Here is a 22,408-nt window from a genome sequence, read left to right on the forward strand (position 1 = left end):
GTAATGCGTCCTAACCCTCCTCCACCCCGGTAAGCGTAATGCGTCCTAACCCTCCTCCACCCCGGTAGCGTAATTCGTCCTAACCCTCCTCCACCCCGGTAAGTGTAATGCGTCCTAACCCTCCTCCACCCCGGTAAGCGTAATGCGTCCTAACCCTCCTCCACCCCGGTAAGGGTAATGCGTCCTAACCCTCCTCCACCCCGGTAACATTCACGCTGCTAGTAGATGTCTCGCTGGCCTGAATATTCACCTCTTCAATGTCAAGTTCTCAGCCCCGATAATGCGAACTCTACACCCCCACCCCACTCCGATGATATACTGACCTGTTATGATAAGTTGGCAATAGTGAGGCTAGATGATTTCCACCAGCTGATGGCGGCGGATCAGGGAGGGAGGTGAGGGGGGGAGGAGAGTACTGGGGTAGACACAAGGGGGGTGATGGGATGTGGGGGGAACAGAGGGCGAGATTGGAGAGAGAAATTTTTATTTAGTTTAGTTCAATCGCTATATAGCCCGTAACCGTCCTGTGAGCGGTAGTGGAAAAGGTTAAGGAGGCACGTGATAGGCTCGGGAACCGAACCTTATTGTTCGCTTAAGCAGGCAAATTACAAAGATGGTTATCCATCAGTAGTCCATACACAGGTGGGGATACAAGTGGAAACTTAGTACCCAGATGAGCCACAGAGACGTTAGAAAGAATTTTTTCAGTGTCAGAGTAGTTAATAAATGGAATGCACTAGGAAGTGATGTGGTGGAGGGTGACTCCATACACAGTTTCAAATGTAGATATGATAGAGCCCAGTAGGCTCAGGAATCTGTACACCAGTTGATTGACAGTTGAGAGGCGGGACCAAAGAGCCAAAGCTCAACCCCCGCAAGCACAATTAGGTGAGTACAATTTTTGGTTACAGTCACAATGAACTACCCTCTAGAACATTGCGACTTCAGACTAACATTTACAGGGCAATACTTAATATTTGTGATGAGCTAAGTTACAGTTACTTAGTTTGGTTCGGATTTGTTATCAAGTTACACGGGTACGAGGGTCTAATTATATTATTGTAGCTAACGTTACGCAGCATGCTCATGAGATAAGTAAGAGGCTCGCTGGCAGTGAAAGCTTACAGTGTGTGCATGGTGGAGAGAGAGAGGGGGATGGGGGTGAGGGGGGAGGGAAGAGTGGGGGTGCGGGGGGGAGGGAGGACAGAGGGAAGAGAAGAGGGAGAACAGAGGGAAGAGGGGGGTGAGGAGGGAGGGAAGAGGGGGGTGAGGAGGGAGGGAAGAGGGGGGTTAAAGACGGAGGGAAGAGGGGGGTTGAGGACGGAGGGAAGAGGGGGGTTAAGGACAGAGGGAAGAGGGGGGTTAAGGACAGAGGGAAGAGGGGGGTGAGGACAGAGGAAAGAGGGGATGATAGGATAGTATTAGGCAAGGGACGGAGATGAAAGACCCACCATGAAGGTCTCCGCGCATGTTAAACACATACTGTGTTATTACTGTGTTAATTCTGGCCTTTTAAGACACGCCATGTGCAGTGTGTACTAACCAAGCTTTTGTCACGGGCTTAAGTTGTCCATCAAGTTGTACATAACGCCATCATTAAGTCTCCGAGACAAACCATGTCGACAAAACAGCACTGATCTACAATATGGTGCTTCACATGCCGCCTGAATAACAATATTCAGCCCAGCCTCCTGTTTTGGTAGAACTTATATCACGATGAGGACCATAGTGTATATATATACATACCGACGTATAACGAAATTACAAAGTGGAAATCGGCACAGAGTTGGACAAACCGGGAAAACTATTTTGTACTTGTGTTACAAAAACATACTAAACTAACCCTAACCTTACCTTACCTTCCTAGGCCTAATACACTATATCTGAGGCCTAATATAGTACATGTGTGCGCTATACTAGGTCTAGGAATATTTAAGTTTTTTTTTTAGCTTCATTTTGTATAAAATAATTCATTACGAGTCAGTATACTACCAACTAAAAGCTAATTACGTAAGAATTCGTGACTACTGACGATCGTCACAATAGGGACTATCTAAACAAGAGGATAGGTTGCAGTATTATATACCCTTATAAAGCTATCAACATATTTTCTTTGTGGATCACAAATTTGTTATGTGCAACAAATCCATAAGATAATTTGATGTTAAAATTTAAAATTCATGTTAAGGAAATGTTGCCGTTACCTTAGTTTAATCTCTATGTAATCACATATACTATGGACATTTCGCAGCTAAATGAAAAACAACAACAATCAATCGACTTGAGAATGGTCCAGGACGGACCGAAACGTCGTCGTCCCTGCACCTTCTAGTGCGTGGTCTGGTCAACAACAACAAAACTCACACGATGAATATATATATGAGTGGTAATGCACTCAGTTCATAATATATGAACTAAGCTAAGTAAGGTGGTGATGGGTGTGAGGCTCCGTCAAAAACACACACACACCCTTCCTCCAGGAACTTTCCCCCTTTCCTAGCGGTAAACAATCCCGGGTGTTTGACTACTGTAAACTGGCATCTCCACCCCCTCCCCCACACCCCCTCATATTCCCTGCTGCTAGTGGATTTCCTGAGGGGGACACAGCTACATCAAACTTTCACTGAATTATTACGAACATTGGTGGTACGCCACAAACCTTCACCTGAAGGTTTCAAATGCGGACGATGAGTCACAATAATGTGACTGAAAATATGAAGATTAAACGACACACAAGATGATGATGAGACGACGACGTTTCGGTCCGTCCTGGACCATTGTCAAGTCGATTGCCTTGACTTGATATCAAGATAATCGACTTGATAATGGTCAATAACTGACCGAAACGCTGTCGTCTCATCTTCTGGTGTGAAGGTTTCAAACCCGCAGGCCTCCTATGACAAATTCCCGACCTTTACCTAACGAAAGTACAGAGCAGTTAGCAACATTCCTGTACCTTACACTATAGCGCCCGCTACATACCAAAACCTCATTTGTAAAAACTAACCGTTTTCTTCCCTCGAGCTAGGTACAAAGGCTGTATGAGATCCGTTACGTGCCAAGACACGATATAACCATATTATTGGGCGTCCTGCTGTTGTCACTACACCCTGAGTAATACCAGCAGAAGAAACCCGCTATCGTATTGCCATCAGTTTGTACTATGAATTACGATATATTTAAACCTGACAAGTATATAAACAAACAGCACAAAATATCTACCAGCCAGTGTAATATAATACCAGAATTAGGCTGGGATATCGTTACTTAGAACATAAGTCTTCCAACAGTGAAAAGTCTTACTGTTAACTTTTTCACAAAGACCTAGGACACACTATTAGTGATTTTAAACCAAATGGCGAGAGATACCTGGGCCTTTGCAATAAATCAGTTCATTGATATTTGGCTGATACCATTATAGTCTATACTAAGTTTACTAGCGCAAGGTAATAGACTACATTACACTTAGTTGACATTACTAGTCTAGTAATAGACTAGACTCGCATCCTATCACTAACCATCTTGCGAGAAGAGAATACTAGGTAACATGGCTATCTCTTAATCAATAAACCTTAATATAGATATGGGTAGCAGCAGAATATTATGTAGCCTACTTAAGCTTGCTAATAATAATCATTCAAAATTCTGCGAGTCAGATATTATGTACGCAAGATTATTTTACTATCACGTTCTTCACGTTATAAATATTGTACACAAACTGAGGCACTGAAATTCTTCGACGTGAATCGTGTAGCTAATATTCACTCAACAATCAGTTTCACTAAACTTTGAGTTAGAAGACAATCGCCATCCACTCTTGGGTTTCTAGTCCATGTATGACCAGCGACAAAACTCCAGAGTTTTTTTTTACAAGTTAAAATAAGCGCTGCACATTTACATCGAAGCGGGCGTCACACTTGGGCTGAAACCTCCTCATAATTAGGAAGGTGGAGGAGTCACTGGAGTGCTCAACAAAGACCATCACACAGTAGCTGTGGTTTACTGGGTCCCAACACAATAACACGCCTGCCTGGCTGCCTGACTGTTATGACTCAGTTATTATGGTTCATAACACTGCAGCTGCTGCATGTACTTTCACTGCCGCACACACTACTATTATAAGACTAAGCAACTGGCTTACCTCCACACACACAGCATTACAACTAGCCACTAACCATTACAACTTGCCACTAAACCATTACAACTTGCCACTAAACCATTACAACTAGCCGCTAGCCATTACAACTAGCCACTAAACCATTACAACTAGCCACTAGCCATTACAACTTGCCACTAGCCATTACAACTTGCCACTAAACCATTACAACTTGCCACTAAACCATTACAACTAGCCACTAAACCATTACAACTAGCCACTAAGCCATTACAACTTGCCACTAGCCATTACAACTTGCCACTAAACCATTACAACTTGCCACTAAACCATTACAACTAGCCACTAAACCATTACAACTAGCCACTTGCCATTACAACTTGCCACTAGCCATTACAACTTGCCACTAATCATTACAACTAGCCACTAATCATTACAACTAGCCACTAGCCATTACAACTAGCCACTAGCCATTACAACTTGCCACTAATCATTACAACTAGCCACTAACCATTACAACTAGCCACTAACCATTACAACTAGCCACTAACCATTACAACTAGCCACTAACCATTACAACTAGCCACTAACCATTACAACTAGCCACTAACCATTACAACTAGCCACTAACCATTACAACTAGCCACTAACCATTACAACAAGCCACTAACACACTGACAAATACACAGGTAATTTTCTGTAAAATATATAATAGGAATGTAACAGCTATTATAAACAATTGATACATGAAGCAAGATTTTCAGAAGTTCATTTGCATGGATGCCATCTCACATACTCGCTGTCCAGCATCATGATAAGGACAAGGCAACTAAAGCTGCAACTACAACCCCGTTCTTGTGCCAGGTAAGTCCACTACGAGTTCACCATAGCCCGTGCTACCTGGAACTTTTTTGTTTCGAGTAGCTGAATCTAAAACAACAACATAACTGCATGTGATAAAACATGAAATTGAACTAAACTTAGTTATTCTAATATAGGTTGTCAAAGCCGCATTACTTCAGGAAACAAGGGGCGACAGAAAAGCAACTACTGACACACTAATGGCAAAAATCACGAGCGTAAAGAGTTATAATATGGTTAGAACCGAGAACTATATTGACGGGCAGCATAAAACATCCAGTAGACAGTGTGACCAACTGCCAGAACTAGGCTGGGATATCTATAGTTGTCAGGTGGATGCAGGTAATGAATCCCCCAACAGCGAGCACTCCAGTTGTGAACAAGACTTGGGGCACACTAAGACTATATTGGTGAGTGCCCTGTTATCAATGATCTTAGACCAAATGGTATAATATACAGTACTTTGAACTCTGTACACTCACAAATACTGGAAGCTATTCTTGTGCTCAACCCAGAGTGTGTTAGTGCAGGATAGACTAAGACTCGAATCTCATGTTTTCTCCTGATTTCGTATATGCCTAACCATCCTCTGAGATGGGGCCATTAGACAAACTAGCTCTTGATCTAAACTTTGTAATAACTCACATGAAATATGTGATAGTACATCAGTTTAGGTGACGCTGGAGAGGACGGGTTGGATGGGTCCAAATACCAACTCACTGGTACTGCCAGAATTGTAGTTGTGACAACGAGTGTCGGCTGTTCCTATTCTAAGTTTGTTAAAATAACTATTTCTTCGAATTATTTGCCATACTCCTTGCACTCGAACAAGTACATGTATTGAAAGTTGAAACTTAATTATATAAGTGGCAGTCATCCCTGACTGCATGCAACTCAAGACATGCCTGTAACATGCTTATATCTAAAACACGGCACAGATAATAAAATAATGTCACATTGAATATGACCGCATATTCAGTATTTACTATCTTCTGGTTTAGGGCTTCTATCCCTCTAACTATTTTCCTAGCATCAGGAAAGTTAGCATCATAGTTAAAGGGATAGAAGCCCTAAACCAGAAGATAGTAAATACTGAATATGCGGTCATATTCAATGAGGCATGTTTAAAAGAAAACCTGCTGCCAGTATACACCAATAAAATAATGATGAGTAAATCTGTCTCCTATGAATTCCAAAAGTTTTCACTGCCGAAACACCGGTAGTCAGCTGAAGCGTTAATGCATTAACCAACTGACTTCACATTCCACTCAAAACAGCAAACATTATAACAACCTACGGACGGGCGACAGAACTTTACCCACTTGCCATTTATACATTTTATTACATGCCTGAAACTTTACTGCCCGAAACGCTAAGTGGATTAGTGGCTTTGCAAGAATGCAGGAACACCAATGTCAAGTACTCTCACAAACCCAATGTACCTTCTTGTATAAAAATAAATACATTTTTCCACCTATCGTTTTCCTATGCTCCTTCCACCTTACCAAACCACCCAACCGTCCCATAGACTCTATAAAATCACTTGTGACTGCAGCTTATAAGGTAAAACTCTGTAAGCCTATCTAGTTCAGAAATTATTTTGCTAGATTATAGGCAAATGTTTGTTCTCTTCCTGAGCCCGTTATGTGCCAATAATAATAATTCATTGTGTCGGGGGTAACAGGAAGCCAGTATGTATTCATACACGTTTGGCTTTTATCGAGGTCCTCCCCAAGGCCGAATTACTGACCCCGCCTAGGATGCAACCCCACAACAAACTGACTAGCACCTGAGTACCTACTCACTGCTAGGTGAACAGCTGCATTAGGTGAAATTAAATGTACCCAACCATTTCTGTTCCGCCCGGGATTCGAACCCGGAATACTCGATTGTGCGTCGAGCACGAACCCGACTATGCAACCGGGGACCCTATTTGTATTGTGTAAGCCCACTGGATGGGTGGGAATGCATGGCAGGCACGGCTGTTGGGACCTAATAAATTACACTTAAATTAAATCAAAGCTGTAAATATACGCTTGGTGCATGTAGTTTAGTTCATTTATTATGCACCCCATACCCATCTTGTGGGCGGTAGTGGAAAGGGTTACAGAGGCACATAATGGGCTCAGGGACTGAACCCCACAATTCATTTAGCTAAGCAAGTTACAATCTTGATGAGGTGCATGTACTAACAAACTAGTTCAATACAATAACTTGGATACACGAATGTGTAACCCATTAACCACTGCTCGCAGGATGGGCATGGCCAGGGTGCTTAATTAGCAGTACTACAAAAATAACAAAACTCTCAGCATAATAACCACACGCTCACTAGCCTAGGCCTTATCGTCAGCCTAATTGTTTCACTTTGTTGGGAGACAGGAAGCCTGTTAGGCTTAGTCCCTCTGGACCCACTACGAACCTTCCCCCAGGATGCAGCCTACAATTCCTAGGTGCCTATTTACTGCTAAGTGAACAGCGGTATCAGGCGTAATGTCTGGCCTGTCTGAGAATTGAGCCCCAAGACCAATAGGCTGTGAGCCGACGACTTTTAAACAGTGGAAATGATGAGATGAAATTGTGGATGCTACTCAAAACACAATGGGAATATGATTACAAATTGAATGAATAGTCATTGCATTAAGCCATTATTAGTGGAAAAGCTGAGCTTTAGAAAATAACCTCAAAGCTGTAAGCACAGCTAGGTGCGTGCACTTGCTACTTCACTGTCAGCATAACGACCACAAACTCGCTGGTTCTGTCAGCATAATGACCACAAACTCGCTGGTTCTGTCAGCATAACACCCACAAACTCGCTGGTTCTGTCAGCATAACACCCACAAACTCGCTGGTTCTGTCAGCATAACACCCACAAACTCGCTGGTTCTGTCAGCATAACACCCACAAACTCGCTGGTTCTGTCAGCATAACACCCACAAACTCGCTGGTTCTGTCAGCATAACACCCACAAACTCGCTGGTTCTGTCAGCATAACACCCACAAACTCGCTGGTTCTGTCAGCATAACACCCACAAACTCGCTGGTTCTGTCAGCATAACACCCACAAACTCGCTGGTTCTGTCAGCATAACACCCACAAACTCGCTGGTTCTGTCAGCATAACACCCACAAACTCGCTGGTTCTGTCAGCATAACACCCACAAACTCGCTGGTTCTGTCAGCATAACACCCACAAACTCGCTGGTTCTGTCAGCATAACACCCACAAACTCGCTGGTTCTGTCAGCATAACACCCACAAACTCGCTGGTTCTGTCAGCATAACACCCACAAACTCGCTGGTTCTGTCAGCATAACACCCACAAACTCGCTGGTTCTGTCAGCATAACACCCACAAACTCGCTGGTTCTGTCAGCATAACACCCACAAACTCGCTGGTTCTGTCAGCATAACACCCACAAACTCGCTGGTTCTGTCAGCATAACACCCACAAACTCGCTGGTTCTGTCAGCATAACACCCACAAACTCGCTGGTTCTGTCAGCATAACACCCACAAACTCGCTGGTTCTGTCAGCATAACACCCACAAACTCGCTGGTTCTGTCAGCATAACGACCACAAACTCGCTGGTTCTGTCAGCATAACACCCACAAACTCGCTGGTTCTGTCAGCATAACACCCACAAACTCGCTGGTTCTGTCAGCATAACGACCACACTTAATGAGCTTCACTATCAATATAATAACCAGTCACGATATGAAGCCGTCATTACAATTCATATTTAAGATAGCTTGAACTAGTTTTCATGTTGCTACTGTAATGATTATAGGTTACAGGCTGAACCGCAATGTAGCTGCATTAAAATTAGTCATCATCGGCTGACCTCCAGGCTTTTCACTTTTTGCTGCAAATAATTCACTTGCGTATCACAAAGACTTGATGGAACATGTATATATCACTCGTTAATGGCTTCCGTCGGCAGAACACAGAAGGTAGACTGTAGTTATCAGCACAACGCACGGGAAGATGAAAGCAGGAAAGGGAACGAGTGCACTCGAGGGAGACAGAAGAGTCCACTCCTACCATCACCAGCGATCCCCAACGACTAACCTAGCCGGCGAGAACACGGCACCTCGTTGAACTGAAACAAGACCAGCGTGCGCGAATAAAAAATAAAAATAAACCACCCCTATGTGGTGAGGCAGTAGAGACGGGAGCCGTGATAGACAAGGGATGCCACTGGGGTATGGGGAGTAGCCAGCACAGGGATGTGTAGCATGTGGGAGAGGGCGAGTAGGGCGAGTATCGGCTGTGTGGTGTAAGATAAACCCTGGCTGTTCCTTGCGTCGGGCGGCCTGCCTTTAACACTGTGAGCTGCCAGGAACACTTGTGACTACACTCCCACATTTGTTCACGTGTGACTAACCTGCCTGCACACCAGCACCTCCCTCAACACTATCACCAAACCATCGTTTGAGGAGCTTGTATTTGTAATAAACCGATATATCAAATTATTATCTTTCTTTTTTCTACAGTAACGTACCAAATATGTTCAGATGTAGACATAACTCTTTCAACTGCCATTGCACCACAGTAGTACAAATATTAGTTGAACGCAGTGTGTAAGCTGGGAGCATGTGTGAGGGTTGAATGGGCACGTTTCGTGTTACTTATAAATTGCCCTGCGACTTGTGAGAGTTTTTGTTCTCCAGGTTATTAATAAGAACACAAACAAGAATGAAGGTAACTGCAGAAGGCCTATTGGCCCATACGAGGCAGCTCCTATTTATATCCACCCAATCTCATTCATATACATGTCTAACCTGCGCTTGAACTATGACTGTCTCAATTTTGTCAGTGTCAAGTTAATAATTAATATTAATTCATTGTGTCCGGGACAGGCAGCCAGTATATATATTCATGTTAGGTTTATATCAAGGCCTTCCCCCCCCCCCTAGGATCGAAGTACTGACCCTCCCCAGGGTGCAACCCAACAACAACCTGATTATTCCTGGGTACCTATTGACTCCATGTGAACAGGACATTAGTTGACAATTGACAACCATTTCTATTCCGCCCGGGATTCGAACCCGGAATTCCCGATTGTGAGTCAGGAACGAAGCCGACTGTACTACTGGGACCCCTTAAGAAAGGCGTGGCATAATAATCTAAGCTAGACTTTGCTGGTGATGTCTAACAAAAGAACAAGTGTATTAGTGAGTTGCTGCCGAGTGGGAATTAAAGCGTGTAATATTTTCAAGCCACCTACTTACAAACAGAAAAATATATAGGTTTTGGTGATGTTAGAATAATTTACCTATAACTTTACGTTAGAATTTATTCGTTGTTTTGAGTTTGTATCATTTAGGATCAGGGAAGTTAGGGATGGAAGGAGGGTGTTGGAGACCGAATTGAGAGAGAGGGGGAGAGAGATGGGAGCAAGGGAAGTAATATTTCAACATACCAGGCATTGCCCTCCCTCCCTCCCCCGTGTCCCTTTACTTGACCTTCAGATCGTTCCACGCACGTCAGAATAATTTCAATCTAAAGCCACTCTGGTCACAGCAAGTTACGCCATCAAAGTTGCACCAACGTTGCGACACCAAATTGGAAAAGAAAGGAGCAAGAAGACTACTGCAGTCAAAGACGTAATGATGAAAGTCTATTCTATTTTTTAGTCGCCATACACTAATATATATTTTTTCTGTCAAGTTTCTGCAAGTTTTTATTTCATACGATATCGAACAAACATTTAACAGATAAATAATCTAAGCTGAAAATTAACGCTACAAGTACCTCTGGGAGTTTGCAACATATGCTGATGAAGATTTGACTACATGTAAATTCTGTCGTAAAGAGTTAAATGTAAACTAAATGTGAACTATTCGTATACTTTGCGTCATTATATAACGGAATGTGAAAAAATTGCGGAATTCAGAGATAACACCATCAATGAAGTCCAAGAAATGTGTAAATACTTTATTCATAATGATGTACTGCCAGGAATCTTAGCGAAGTTTCCAAAATTTGCTTACTGTAGGTAATGCATCATTTTATGCATGTACATGACTGTTAAGCTGCCGCCCAGTTGGGTGAGTGTAGATTAATACTAGTAACTGTGTGAATCACCATAGATGTAAAGTGCCTTGTATAGAGACAGTTGTGAGCCTCTTGTTGAATCACTTGTGATATAAAAGGGTTATTGACATTATGTATTTGTGTAAATGATTGTATATACAGTATATGTACATGTTTATGTAACATTAACAATTGTGTAACTAGCTTCAAAAGATTGTCACTTTTGATTGATTGTCAATCAAAAGATTGTCAATCAAGGGGTCTCGTAGTATAGTTGGCTTCGTTCTCGATTCACAACTAAGGATCACGAGTTCGATTATCGAGCGGGACATGTATTTTTTTTAGTAGGAGTCATGGGCAGGTTGTGGGGACAACCGCAAGAGTCCTGATCACCAGGTCGAGCCCACTACATTATTTTACAAATTTTAGATTTGTTGACATGTATGAGCTGACTCCCTCAGCAGGACCTTCATATGAATTAGAAACAGTAGTTGTCCCAGGAACGAGCCCTGGGAAACCCCACTTTGCTAGTAGCCGCAGTAGTCCGTGTGTGGGAGCGTACAATCTTACATAGTTTTTGTACACCTGAGCTTAGCATTCCACTTCAACTGATTTTTAAGGCATCCTTGCATACAGGAGTCCTAGCAGATGTGTGGGAAAAAGCTAACATAGTTCCACTCTACAAAAGTGGCAGCAGGGAAAACCCACTAAATTATAGATCTGTATCATTGACAACTGTAATAGTCAAAATACTGAAAAAAATAGTTAAAACTAAATGGGTAGAATACCTGGAGAAAAACGATATAATAACAGACAGACAGTATGGTTTTCGATCTGGATGATCCTGTGTAACAAATTTACTTAGTTTCTATCATCGAGCCACTGAGATTTTACAGGAAAGAAATGGCTGGGTTGACTGCATCTATCTGGACCTTAAAAAGGCTTTCGACAGAGTTCCACACAAGAGGTTGTTCTTTAAACTGAAACACATTGGAGGAGTGATAGATAGGCTTCTAACATGGATGAAATTTTTTTTGACAGAATAATGAGGGCAGAAATCAGAGGCAATACAGTATATCAAACTGGAGAAATGTCATGAGTTAAGTATCACAGGGTTCAGTTCTTGCACCGGTAATGTTCATAGTCTACATAAACGATCTACTAGATGGAATACAGAATTATATGAACATGTTTGCTGATGATGCTAAGATACTGGGGAAGATAAGAAACTTAGATGATTGTCACACCTTTCAAGAAGACCTGGACAAAATAAGTGTATGGAGCACCACTTGGCAAATATAATTTTATGTGAATAAATGCCATGTTATGGACTGTGGAATAGGAGAACATAGATAACCTATAAATTAGCCTATAAATAACCTATAAATTATGTGAGAAATCTTTAAAAAATTCTGATAAAGAAAGAGATCTAGGGGGGGTTCTAGATTGAAAACCATCACCTAAGGACCACATGAAGAATATCATGCAAGAAGCCTATGCTACACTAACTTCAGAATTGCTTTTAAATACATGGATGGCAAAATACTAAAGAAATTGTTCATGACTTTTGTTAGGCCAAAGCTGGAATATGCAGTGGTTGTATGGTGCCGATATCTTAAGAAGCACATAAACAAACTGGAAAAGGTGCAAAGACATGCAACTAAATAGCTCCCAGAACTGAAGGACAAGAGCTACGAGGAGAGGTTAGAGGCATTAAATATGCCAAAACTAGAAGATTTAACTAGAAGATATGAGTGGTAGACGGTTAAAACAAGTGAGAAGGCGGTGGAGGCTAAAACCATCAGTAATTTCAAAGCATTATATGACAAAGATGGGACACCACAAGCGTAGCTCTCATCCTGTAACTACACTTAGGTAATTATTTGCTTAGCTAAACGAACTATGGGGTTCAGTTCCTGAACCGATTGTGTGCCTTTGTAACCCTTTCCACCACCACCGCCCATGGGATGGGTGTTACGGTATCAATGCTTTCTATGGAGTGAGGTGTGGTGATGTCGACGCCATCTTGGACCTGCACTCCAACAACTCTAAGGTGAGTGAAGTAACGACATCAACACCATCTAGATTGTGCATTCAATTGCATTTCACAGTTCTCCGGTGAAAGGTTGGCATCCTATGTTCTTGTATACTTTCGATCTGGCTAATGACTTATGTACACAGAGGTGACGTGGAAAGTCTATTGCGCTGTGGAAAGCAGTTCACCTCGGGCAGTCCCAAACTCTTGACTCCTGAGAGGACAAGTGGTAGCTGTCGGTAGTAGACAGTGTGTTAGCTATTATACTTGTGCAGTGATTGTGTTGACCAGGGACGGTAGGGAGCCAGTCGGCCGAGCGGACAGCACGCTGGACTTGTGGTCCTGGGTTCGATCCCAGGTGCCGGCGAGAAACAATGGGCAGAGTTTCTTACACCCTATGCCCTGTTACCTAGCAGTAAAATAGGTACCTGGGTGTTAGTCAGCTGTCACAGGTTGCTTCCTGGGGGTGGAGGCCTGGTTCAGGACCGGGCTGCGGGGACACTAAAAAGCCCCAAAATCATCTCAAGGTAACCTCAAGATAACCAATGTACCCGGGATTTGGCCAAGGGGAGTTACAAAACAACAGTATTGGCCGTCTGCTGAGAAGTGCTGCTAGCGAGTAGACTTCTGCCAGGGTGTTAGTGGTAACCCCTGAACATATTATTTGTGACCCCTGTCAGCGTGTTGCTGAAGCCCTCTGCCATTGTTTTTCTGGAGAGCAGATGTTGGGTATATGGACATCGTGACGATACAGTGTGGGACTGGCCAATGTTGAATAAGGTGAACTCGCCAGTGATTACCATTGAACGTGAACGACATATACTGTACTTGAAGATACAGTAGTTGACTTACCAGGTTTTGAAGAACACTGTAGATATATTGAGTGTCCTGTGTGTGAAAGATATACTGTGTACATAAGTGTAGTTATACTTCTATAGATAATATATTGATGAAGTTGTAATTGCATCTTGTTTACCCCCCTCCCCCCCCCCTCTTTATTCCTTGCACAATTACTTGCTACCACCAATTCTTGAACTTATCACTGACTTGGGGTGGGATCATAGAAGAAGAGGCTCTAAGGCACATTACGCAGAAAGAACCCGGTTACTTGTTCAAGCAGGCCGTAACAATGGGTATAGGGGTGCATAATAAAGAAAGAAATATAATTTTTGAATTCATTCTATTTTCAATATTTTGCTTGACAATATATAGTTACATACTATATATATAGTATGTATATAGTTACATACTATAGTATATATATAGTTACATACTATATATATAGTTACTATATATATATATATAGTTACTCAATATATATATAACTCTCATTAAAACAATCAACACAATTTCCATTTTTTTCCATTCTTTCCACTCATGAAGGGTATTTAAACAAGGTACTCTTCATTTTGGTACCCTTAAGTTTTGGAAAGGAATTGCATCAATGTTTTGCACCACTGCATGATTTATTTTCAACATTTGTCATGTGGCAACATTTAATTTTTTGGGGAATGGAGAGGGGTGCGGAGAAGTTGTGGTTTAGTTCCTGGACTATGTCCGCAGACTCTCATAATCGTCCTTCAGCTACACGATCTTGAACATAGACTAGGCTCTCTAAACTGCCTTTCAACTCTGGGATCTCATCCATAGAATCTCAAGGTTGTTCTTCAGCTCACACGGTCCAACCAGTAAGCTCAATCCATTCATCATTCCATACAGAGGGATAAATTTACATAATGTTTTCTGTAAGAGTGCAAGAGTAGGATTTTTCTTACACCATCTCTCACACAAAGTGGCATTTCAACTACTGTATGCTAATTCAACAAGTTTTGAGGTTCGATATCTCAGTTAAGACTCTAGGTCTGCTGAAAGTCATCCTTAGATGATCTTGCTTTTAGTTTAATTCATTGGAAGTTGTGCTGTCTCATGAAGGGGGCACAAGTAGTGGGTAATGAGGGTCCTCTGTGTATTATCTGTACAGAGAAGTTGATTAATAAAAATCTACACTTCATATATGCATGGTAGTTAGCCATTATTTCAAGACACTTGTGCCAAGCATGATCCCAAGTCCTCATGTTCTGCTGTGGTGTGCGAAGACGGCAAGTAGTTAACGTTACTTATTGTATATGCTGCCACATTTATTTACTATATCTGCTTGATACCTGCTTGATGGGGTACTGGGAGTTCTTCTACTCCCAAAGCCCGGCCTGAGGCCAGGGTCGACTTGTGAGAGTTTGGTCCACCAGGCTGTTGCTTGGAGCGGCCCACAGGCCCACATACCCACCACAGCCCGGCTGATCTGGAACTTCTCTTAACAACAAACTTCTCTTAACTACTCTTAACAACAACAAATAACAACAAAACCTTTTGTTTTGATGTTTTACATGACACTAATCACTGCCTAAAACCACATTTGATCATATTTTCGTATACTCTATTTGCATTGGGATCTATTAACCAAAATCTACTATTGTACTACTTATTTGTCTCTACCAACTGGAGTAACAGCCAGAGAGACTATGCGGTAGTTCATCAAGGATACTATTTGGCAGCACTAGTAATGCCAAGGAGCATTCAGGAGTTTAATTTTGTTGGAATGAATCTTCTAAAGGTTATTTTGGGCTAGATTAATTTTCTCTAGTGTCTCTCTAGCACCAGTATGATCCAGCAGTGATGTCTGATAACATCCCTGCTATGCCAATGGGGGGGTGTCAATCTTCCTTGACTCTTCCTGATGATGGCTATGGAAATGGTAAGATTTTGCCACAAGATGAAACAGTGTGCTATGCTCAGAAAAGACCTTTACAACATTTTTAAAGCCTAATTTTTATGCAAGCAAATACAATATGTTTATGTCTTCAATCTAATGACATCAGACTAAAAATAAAAAAAGCCAGATCAAGTCATCAAATTGTATGGTCTCATCCATCCTTTTTCAGACACCAACAACATATAAATATAATTAAATCATAAAAAGAAGCAATACAATATACAGTGTAAAGATGTATAGTATCTGCATAAATTGGATCAAAATACTGTCCTGTATATTAAATCTTAGCTCAAAACAATAGTTCAGAGAAAAATGACAGACAAAGGTCAATACTCCATGTATTGTGCCATTAAGGGGTTTGGTGGTGCACCAGTCAACATGTGATGATGTTAGTACAGTACATCATAAGATTCAAATAGTTTTTTATGTATTTATATATAAAAGAGTTCTTACATTCTTGTAAAGCCACTAACATGCATAGCATTTCGGGCAGGTCTTCAATCCTAATTTTTACCCGGAATATGACCCGCCAAATCGTTTAACAACCAGGTACCCATTCACTGCTGGGTGATCAGAGGCTACAGTTAAGGATTGACACCCAGTCAATCTTCCCGGCCAGGATACGAACCCCAAGCAAAAGCACTCTCGAAGTGCCAGGCGAGTGCTTTACCACTGTGCCACAGGGACTGCAAAACTCGGGGACTACAAAACACAGGGACTCGAAACTCCCATTCATACAAGGGGGAGGCTCACATTTGCTTCCTCAGGCCTCCAGTAACCATCCCACCCACATTATGAGAACAAAATCCCAAGTCCCTCACTTTCCTTCTATGGCCTTAGTAATGTGGCCTACATTACTAAGGCCTACGTAACATTTTTAAGGTTTAGGAATGTGCAGGGCAGCCATACTATGACCCACTGAAATTTTAACAACAGCAAGTGAGTGATTACCATGGGAGTGCAAAAAAATATAAAATAAAGTGAGAAACACTGAAAATAATTCAACACAGTTATTCCAACAAGGAAACTCACCTCATTAAAAAAAAAATGGAACTTCTCCTGGCCACTACAGTTAAACTACAAGAGGTAAAGACTTTTTACTTGGATTTTTTTGGTTCCTGGGTGCTAATTAAAAATATATAATGAAAACATACTGTTTTTGGAACAATTTGTTTTCGGCACACCACAGGAATGTCTTCATAAAAGGTGCGCACTGCAGAGGTTAAATAAAATTTGAAAATGCAGCTTTTTGTTTTCACATGGAGGCACCATTCACAATTTTATTTAAAAATTTTAATTTGGAACAAATTGTGAATGAGAACTGAAGTGTAATCATAATACTGCTTTTCTAAACACTTGATTTTACAGAGGTAAGAATTAATTTTCTTTTCTTTCCATTGGCTAAAACATTACAGTACTGCACTCATAAAAAATAACGAGAAACTCTTCCATAAGAGGGATGTCATTAACAATTAAAATTCAAACAGGTGTTATCTTTTCAATACATTATTTCCCTTATATGTATACTGTATTTATATCAGTAATACTGTATTATACTTTAGTTTGTACTCACCATTGTACCTCTTGGAAGGCAGAAGTGTAGTGATCCTTGTGTCATAGATGTTGTCAACAGAGGTAGGGTATGCCTCTCGGTAGAACTCTACACATGCATCTTCCCAACCACCACGTTTGGTAGATTTCTGGCCACGGCCACCTGATCCTCTCCCACTTGAACTACGTCCCCCAGAGCCTCCCATGGCTGCAGAGGACCGACATCCCGAATTGCGGTCCCCCGACATGTCCTCCCTTGAGAAAAAAAATATATTGACAAATTGTGACTTAAACCTGTAACAATATTAATGGCAACAAAATTGTGGATTGCAATCCACATAAGAATAGAACAACCTACCATGAATACCCAAATCACAGTATATATACACACACAGTATATATACTGTATATATAGTGACAAAGGCTACATTAAACACACAAGCATAGAACATTATAGACCTGGCTAGGATTCAAACCCATACCACCCAGGATTACCCCCAAATGTACACGGTACTGTAACCATGATCAATGGTTACTGCACTGTACTGTACTGGTTACAGTACAGTAATCATGATCAGTCACTAAGATTATCAATGGTTACAGTACCGTGTATGTTTGGGGGTGATCCTGGGTGGCATGGATTCAAAACCTGGCCAGGTCAATAGAGTTCTTAGTGATATATTTTATATATTAGATACACTATTTATAGTGAAACAAAACACGCACACACACAAGCACACAAAACACACACACACCCACAAAATTGACACCTGTTAATTTACAGTGTCAGATTCCTACTTCTAACACAAACTACATTTGTTAAGAACTTAGTGAAGTACAGTAATTTGATTCCTGGTCCCTCCAAACCCACTTGACCCCACACTAAGATGGAAAAGAAATATAATGTCTACTGATGTGTTTAAAGAAAAAGGGAAAAACTAAAAAAATTGCAGGAAGGCACAAAACACAAGAATATATAGTGCGTATGTCCAATATACTGTTAAGAAGGCAATACACTCGAGGGGTTGGAATGTATCAATCACATTAATTAATGTCAGCCCATTCTCAATCAGCATACTGTATCTCCAAAGTTTGCCTGCACACTTTGAAATTTGGTATATATATACTTAAAAATTTAACTTCATATACAGTCAAATTCTGTGCAAATCACGGGCAGCCTGTACTATATATCATACATGTGCAATAACATCTCACTATATGTGGCATCAAGCTACATAACAAAAGTTCTTAAAATTATTAACATATACTGGGTACTGTATAAATATACAGTGCAACTCAAAAATCCACATCTTAATATAATGAAAGCATTAAAAACTAGGATAAAGATTGACTAGTGGAACAGTATCTAAATCTTTGGAACAGGGATCTGACTTTCAAGTCCAAGTGTGCAGAAAATCTTAATTGATCTTCAATGGTATGTGGGGTTTAGCATGTATAATCAAATAATCCACAGTTTTAATGCATTCTTAGTACTGAATTACCTAAGCATAGTTATAGGATGAGAGCTATGCTCATGGTCTTCCCAGCACTCTGTCAAATAATGATTTGAAACTACAGTACTGACGGATTTGGCCACCACCACCTTTTCACTTAACTTGTTCCAACTGTCTACCACTCTGTGAAAGTGAATTTTCTAATATTTTTGGCAATTTTGTTTAGCTAGCTTAAATCTATGACCTTGTTATTGAAGTCTCAAGAAATCTTTATCCATTTTGTCAATTCCCATTACTATTTTGTATGCTGTGATCATATAGCCTCTTTTTCTTCTGTCTTCTAGTTTTAGCATATTTAATGCCTCTAACCTCTCCTCGTTGCTCGTCTTTCAGTTCCAAGAACCATTCAAATGGATGTCTTTACACCTTTTCTAGGTTGCTGATGTGTTTCTTAAGATATGGGCACCATATAACCATTGCATATTCTAACTCTGGTCTCATAAAGGTCGTGAACAGTTTCTTTAATATTTCACCATCCATGTACAGTGGAACCTCGGGTTTCAAATTTTTTGGTTCTCGAGCTCAATTTCTTTGAAAAATTTGACTCGGTACACGATGTTTGCCTCTGTGCTCGAGTTTGTCGATACACGTATGGGCCGACCGAGCACTTGGCATGCTTCAAGTTTACCAGCTTCTCCCGCCTAGTGACGACCACGCTTGAATTCTTTGCTTGAATTTCATTGTTTTTGTGCTTTTATGGTTTTTGAACATAAGTTCTTATTATATATCACACCATGGGTTCTTATTATATATCACACCATGGGAAAGTCAGTGGTAAAGTTCAACCTAAGAAAATAGTGAGCATGATGATAGAGGAAAAACAAGAGATCATTCATATTGAGATCATGTGATGGCTAACTACAGACAAGTGTTAAAATGTAGGGAAAAATAAGTGTCTATAGACAGATTCTTAGTAAGACAAGCAAGCAATGAGCCACAACCAGGTCCTAGTGGTATGCCTGCAAAATGTAAGAGTACCCCAAAAATGTCATCACTGCTGTTAAAATGGAAGGAAACTCTCCTCCTCCTCCCCCCTTTCTCATTGTCTTCCATGCATCTACAAGAGTCCTCAATAAAGGTAAGATATACTTGTACATACTGAAGTACAAAATATAAGTACTGTAGTAGTATGAATAAAATGTATTTTTAAGTTAAAATTTTTGAAGGTGTGGAACGGATTAATTCAATTTACATTACGTATTTCTTATGGGAAAATTCATTTCGGTTTTTGAATTTTCGGTTTTCGAACCGTCTCTGGGAATGGATTAAATTAGAAAAAGGAGGTACCACTATATTTAAAAACAATTCTGAAATTGGAAACTGTAGCATAGGCTCCTCACACAATAGTCTTTATGTGGTCCTCAAATGACAGTTTTCTATCTAAAACCACCCATAGATCTCTATCAGAAATTTGAAAAACTTTTTTCACATAATTTGTAGTGAGAAGCCTAAGAGTTGGACTCCCATAGACACTACATTCCTTATAGATTATGAACTCTTTAGATTTTATGCATTCTGGACTTCTATTTTGTACCAAGGTACAAGGCATTGAGCATTAAACATTAAAGTTCAAAAAGGTATTTGATTGTTTTAAGTGGGGAAAAAGTAGACGTCTGAATGTCTCAGGAATTTAACCATATTTTCCCCATAAGCACATGTACTGTACATGTGCTGTTTAAGCTTGATTTACCTGAATTTACCCAAGGGCCACCATCTATTTAGAGGCTGCAAACAGAGATAGGAAGCCAGTAGCTTGTCAAAAGATGCCCCTTTTTCCAACTGGATTTTGAACTGTAGTAATGTCTTGGCATTTATAGTTTTGGTAGGTAAACAATTCCATGGGTTTATAACCCAATGGGCAAAAAAGCATCTTCTGTTCTCTGTCCTATGAAGTGGCTTGTTGAGCTTAAAGCTGTTGCTCCTTGTATGTGCTACATGTAACCTTTAAAGAAGTGGTCTGGATTAATATCCTCCATTTCATTTTGTTCAGTATTTTAAAAGTTCCTATGAGATCCACCCTCTCATGTCTGGTTTGTAGTGTTATTAGTCATGTGGCCCCTCAATATCGTTTCAACCTTACAATGGTGTCAAGCAGAACCACAAAAACTGAGGGCTGCCAGTAATCTTTTGCCTTTAATAGTAAATATTATTTGGAAAATACAAATTTTATCTAGAAACGTTTTACTATACTCATACTGCACATGGTAGAATATAAGGTACAATATAGTTAGCAAAGAGTGGATGAACTGTGGGTGGACCACCACTACCAATACTAAATGTATCTTTATAGAAATTTTCCATTGTGCCAGCTCGCTGTTACCTCTTGTAGTTCAAGGATTTTCATGAATTCCTATTTAAATATGTAATTAATGGCTCTGTTAGGATACCTTTTCTTCATCTTACCCAAGAAGAAAATATTAAATTGATGTTGAAAAGTGATGAAAACTAAAAGCGAGGAGGGTAGTTCCTCACACCTAGTAGTGAGACGGTCGAAAAAAGTGGCATTGGGGCACTATGCTTTAAGAAATAATAAAGCATAAAGTACATGTTTTAAGAGTTCATTACCAGGATAAAGTGCACTTCAGACAGAGTCTGAAATAAAAATCCTGTGGCTTAAATTTCAGTAAGCTATAACAGTTTAAGATTTTTTCTGGTCTATAAAAACGTTAAAATATATAGTACATAATTTTTTACTTAAGTTATTGCCACAGAAAAATCCTTGCATATTTAAATATTACTTGAGTGTTTAAATATGTGAAAAATATGTACTTTATAATTTTCATTAAGAATTTTGTATGAAAAAATACAAATAATACTGCATACACAGTATAAAAACAATACACATATACAGTGGAACCTCGGTTGACGGCTGCCCTAGAAGACGATTTTTTTGGAACACGTCAAATTCGACGTTCAATTTGAATTGGTGCACGACGGTTTACTTGGAAGACGTTGTCTGTTCATACACGTATAGGTCAAACGAGCACATGGTGCTGGAGGCACAGGGCAAAGCACTCTCAGTTTGTTTACAAGTCTATTCGCACGTAGTGACGACCTCAGCCGTGTTTGAATTCTTTGTGAAGAATTTCATTGTTTGCCTGCTTTTTACTTTTTTAACATAAGAGTTCTTATCATATATCATGCCATGGGTCCCAAGAAAGTCAGTGGTAAAGTTCAACCTAAGAAAATAGTTGAGAGAAAGACGAAAGAGTAAAACAAGAAATCATTCTCAGTGAACAAATGTGATGTCTCACTACAGAAGTGTTAAAACGTAGGGAAAAACAAGTGTCTTTAGACAGATTCTTAGTAAGACAGGCAACCAGTGAACCACAACCAAGTCTCCGTGGTATGCATGCAAAACGTATGAGAGAGAGTACCCCAGAAATGTCATCACTGCTGTTATAATGGAAGGGGACTCCTCTTCCAAACATTAACACCTCTCCTCCCTCTTCCATACGCCAACAAGAGTCCTCATTCATGGTAAGATATACATACAGTACTTCATTTTACCTAGTACAAAATGAGTG

General features: G+C 40.5%; 1 protein-coding gene across 9 annotated transcripts in view; it reads right to left on the minus strand.

Annotated features, from left to right (window-relative positions):
- LOC123775291 (transmembrane channel-like protein 7) overlaps positions 1–22,408 on the minus strand; it is an 89,245-nt gene that overhangs the window by 58,198 nt on the left and 8,639 nt on the right. For 8 of the 9 annotated variants that reach the window (XM_045770312.2, XM_045770317.2, XM_045770311.2 and 5 more), the window contains one exon: positions 17,390–17,622. In XM_045770312.2, coding sequence (XP_045626268.1) covers positions 17,390–17,622 — 233 coding nt within the window. Of the gene's footprint in view, positions 1–17,389; positions 17,623–22,408 lie in introns of those variants that run through there. The other variant, XM_045770318.2, reaches the window with a different exon arrangement.

Source organism: Procambarus clarkii, chromosome 70 (assembly GCF_040958095.1).
Source record: "Procambarus clarkii isolate CNS0578487 chromosome 70, FALCON_Pclarkii_2.0, whole genome shotgun sequence".
In the NCBI taxonomy this organism is placed as follows: domain Eukaryota; kingdom Metazoa; phylum Arthropoda; class Malacostraca; order Decapoda; family Cambaridae; genus Procambarus; species Procambarus clarkii.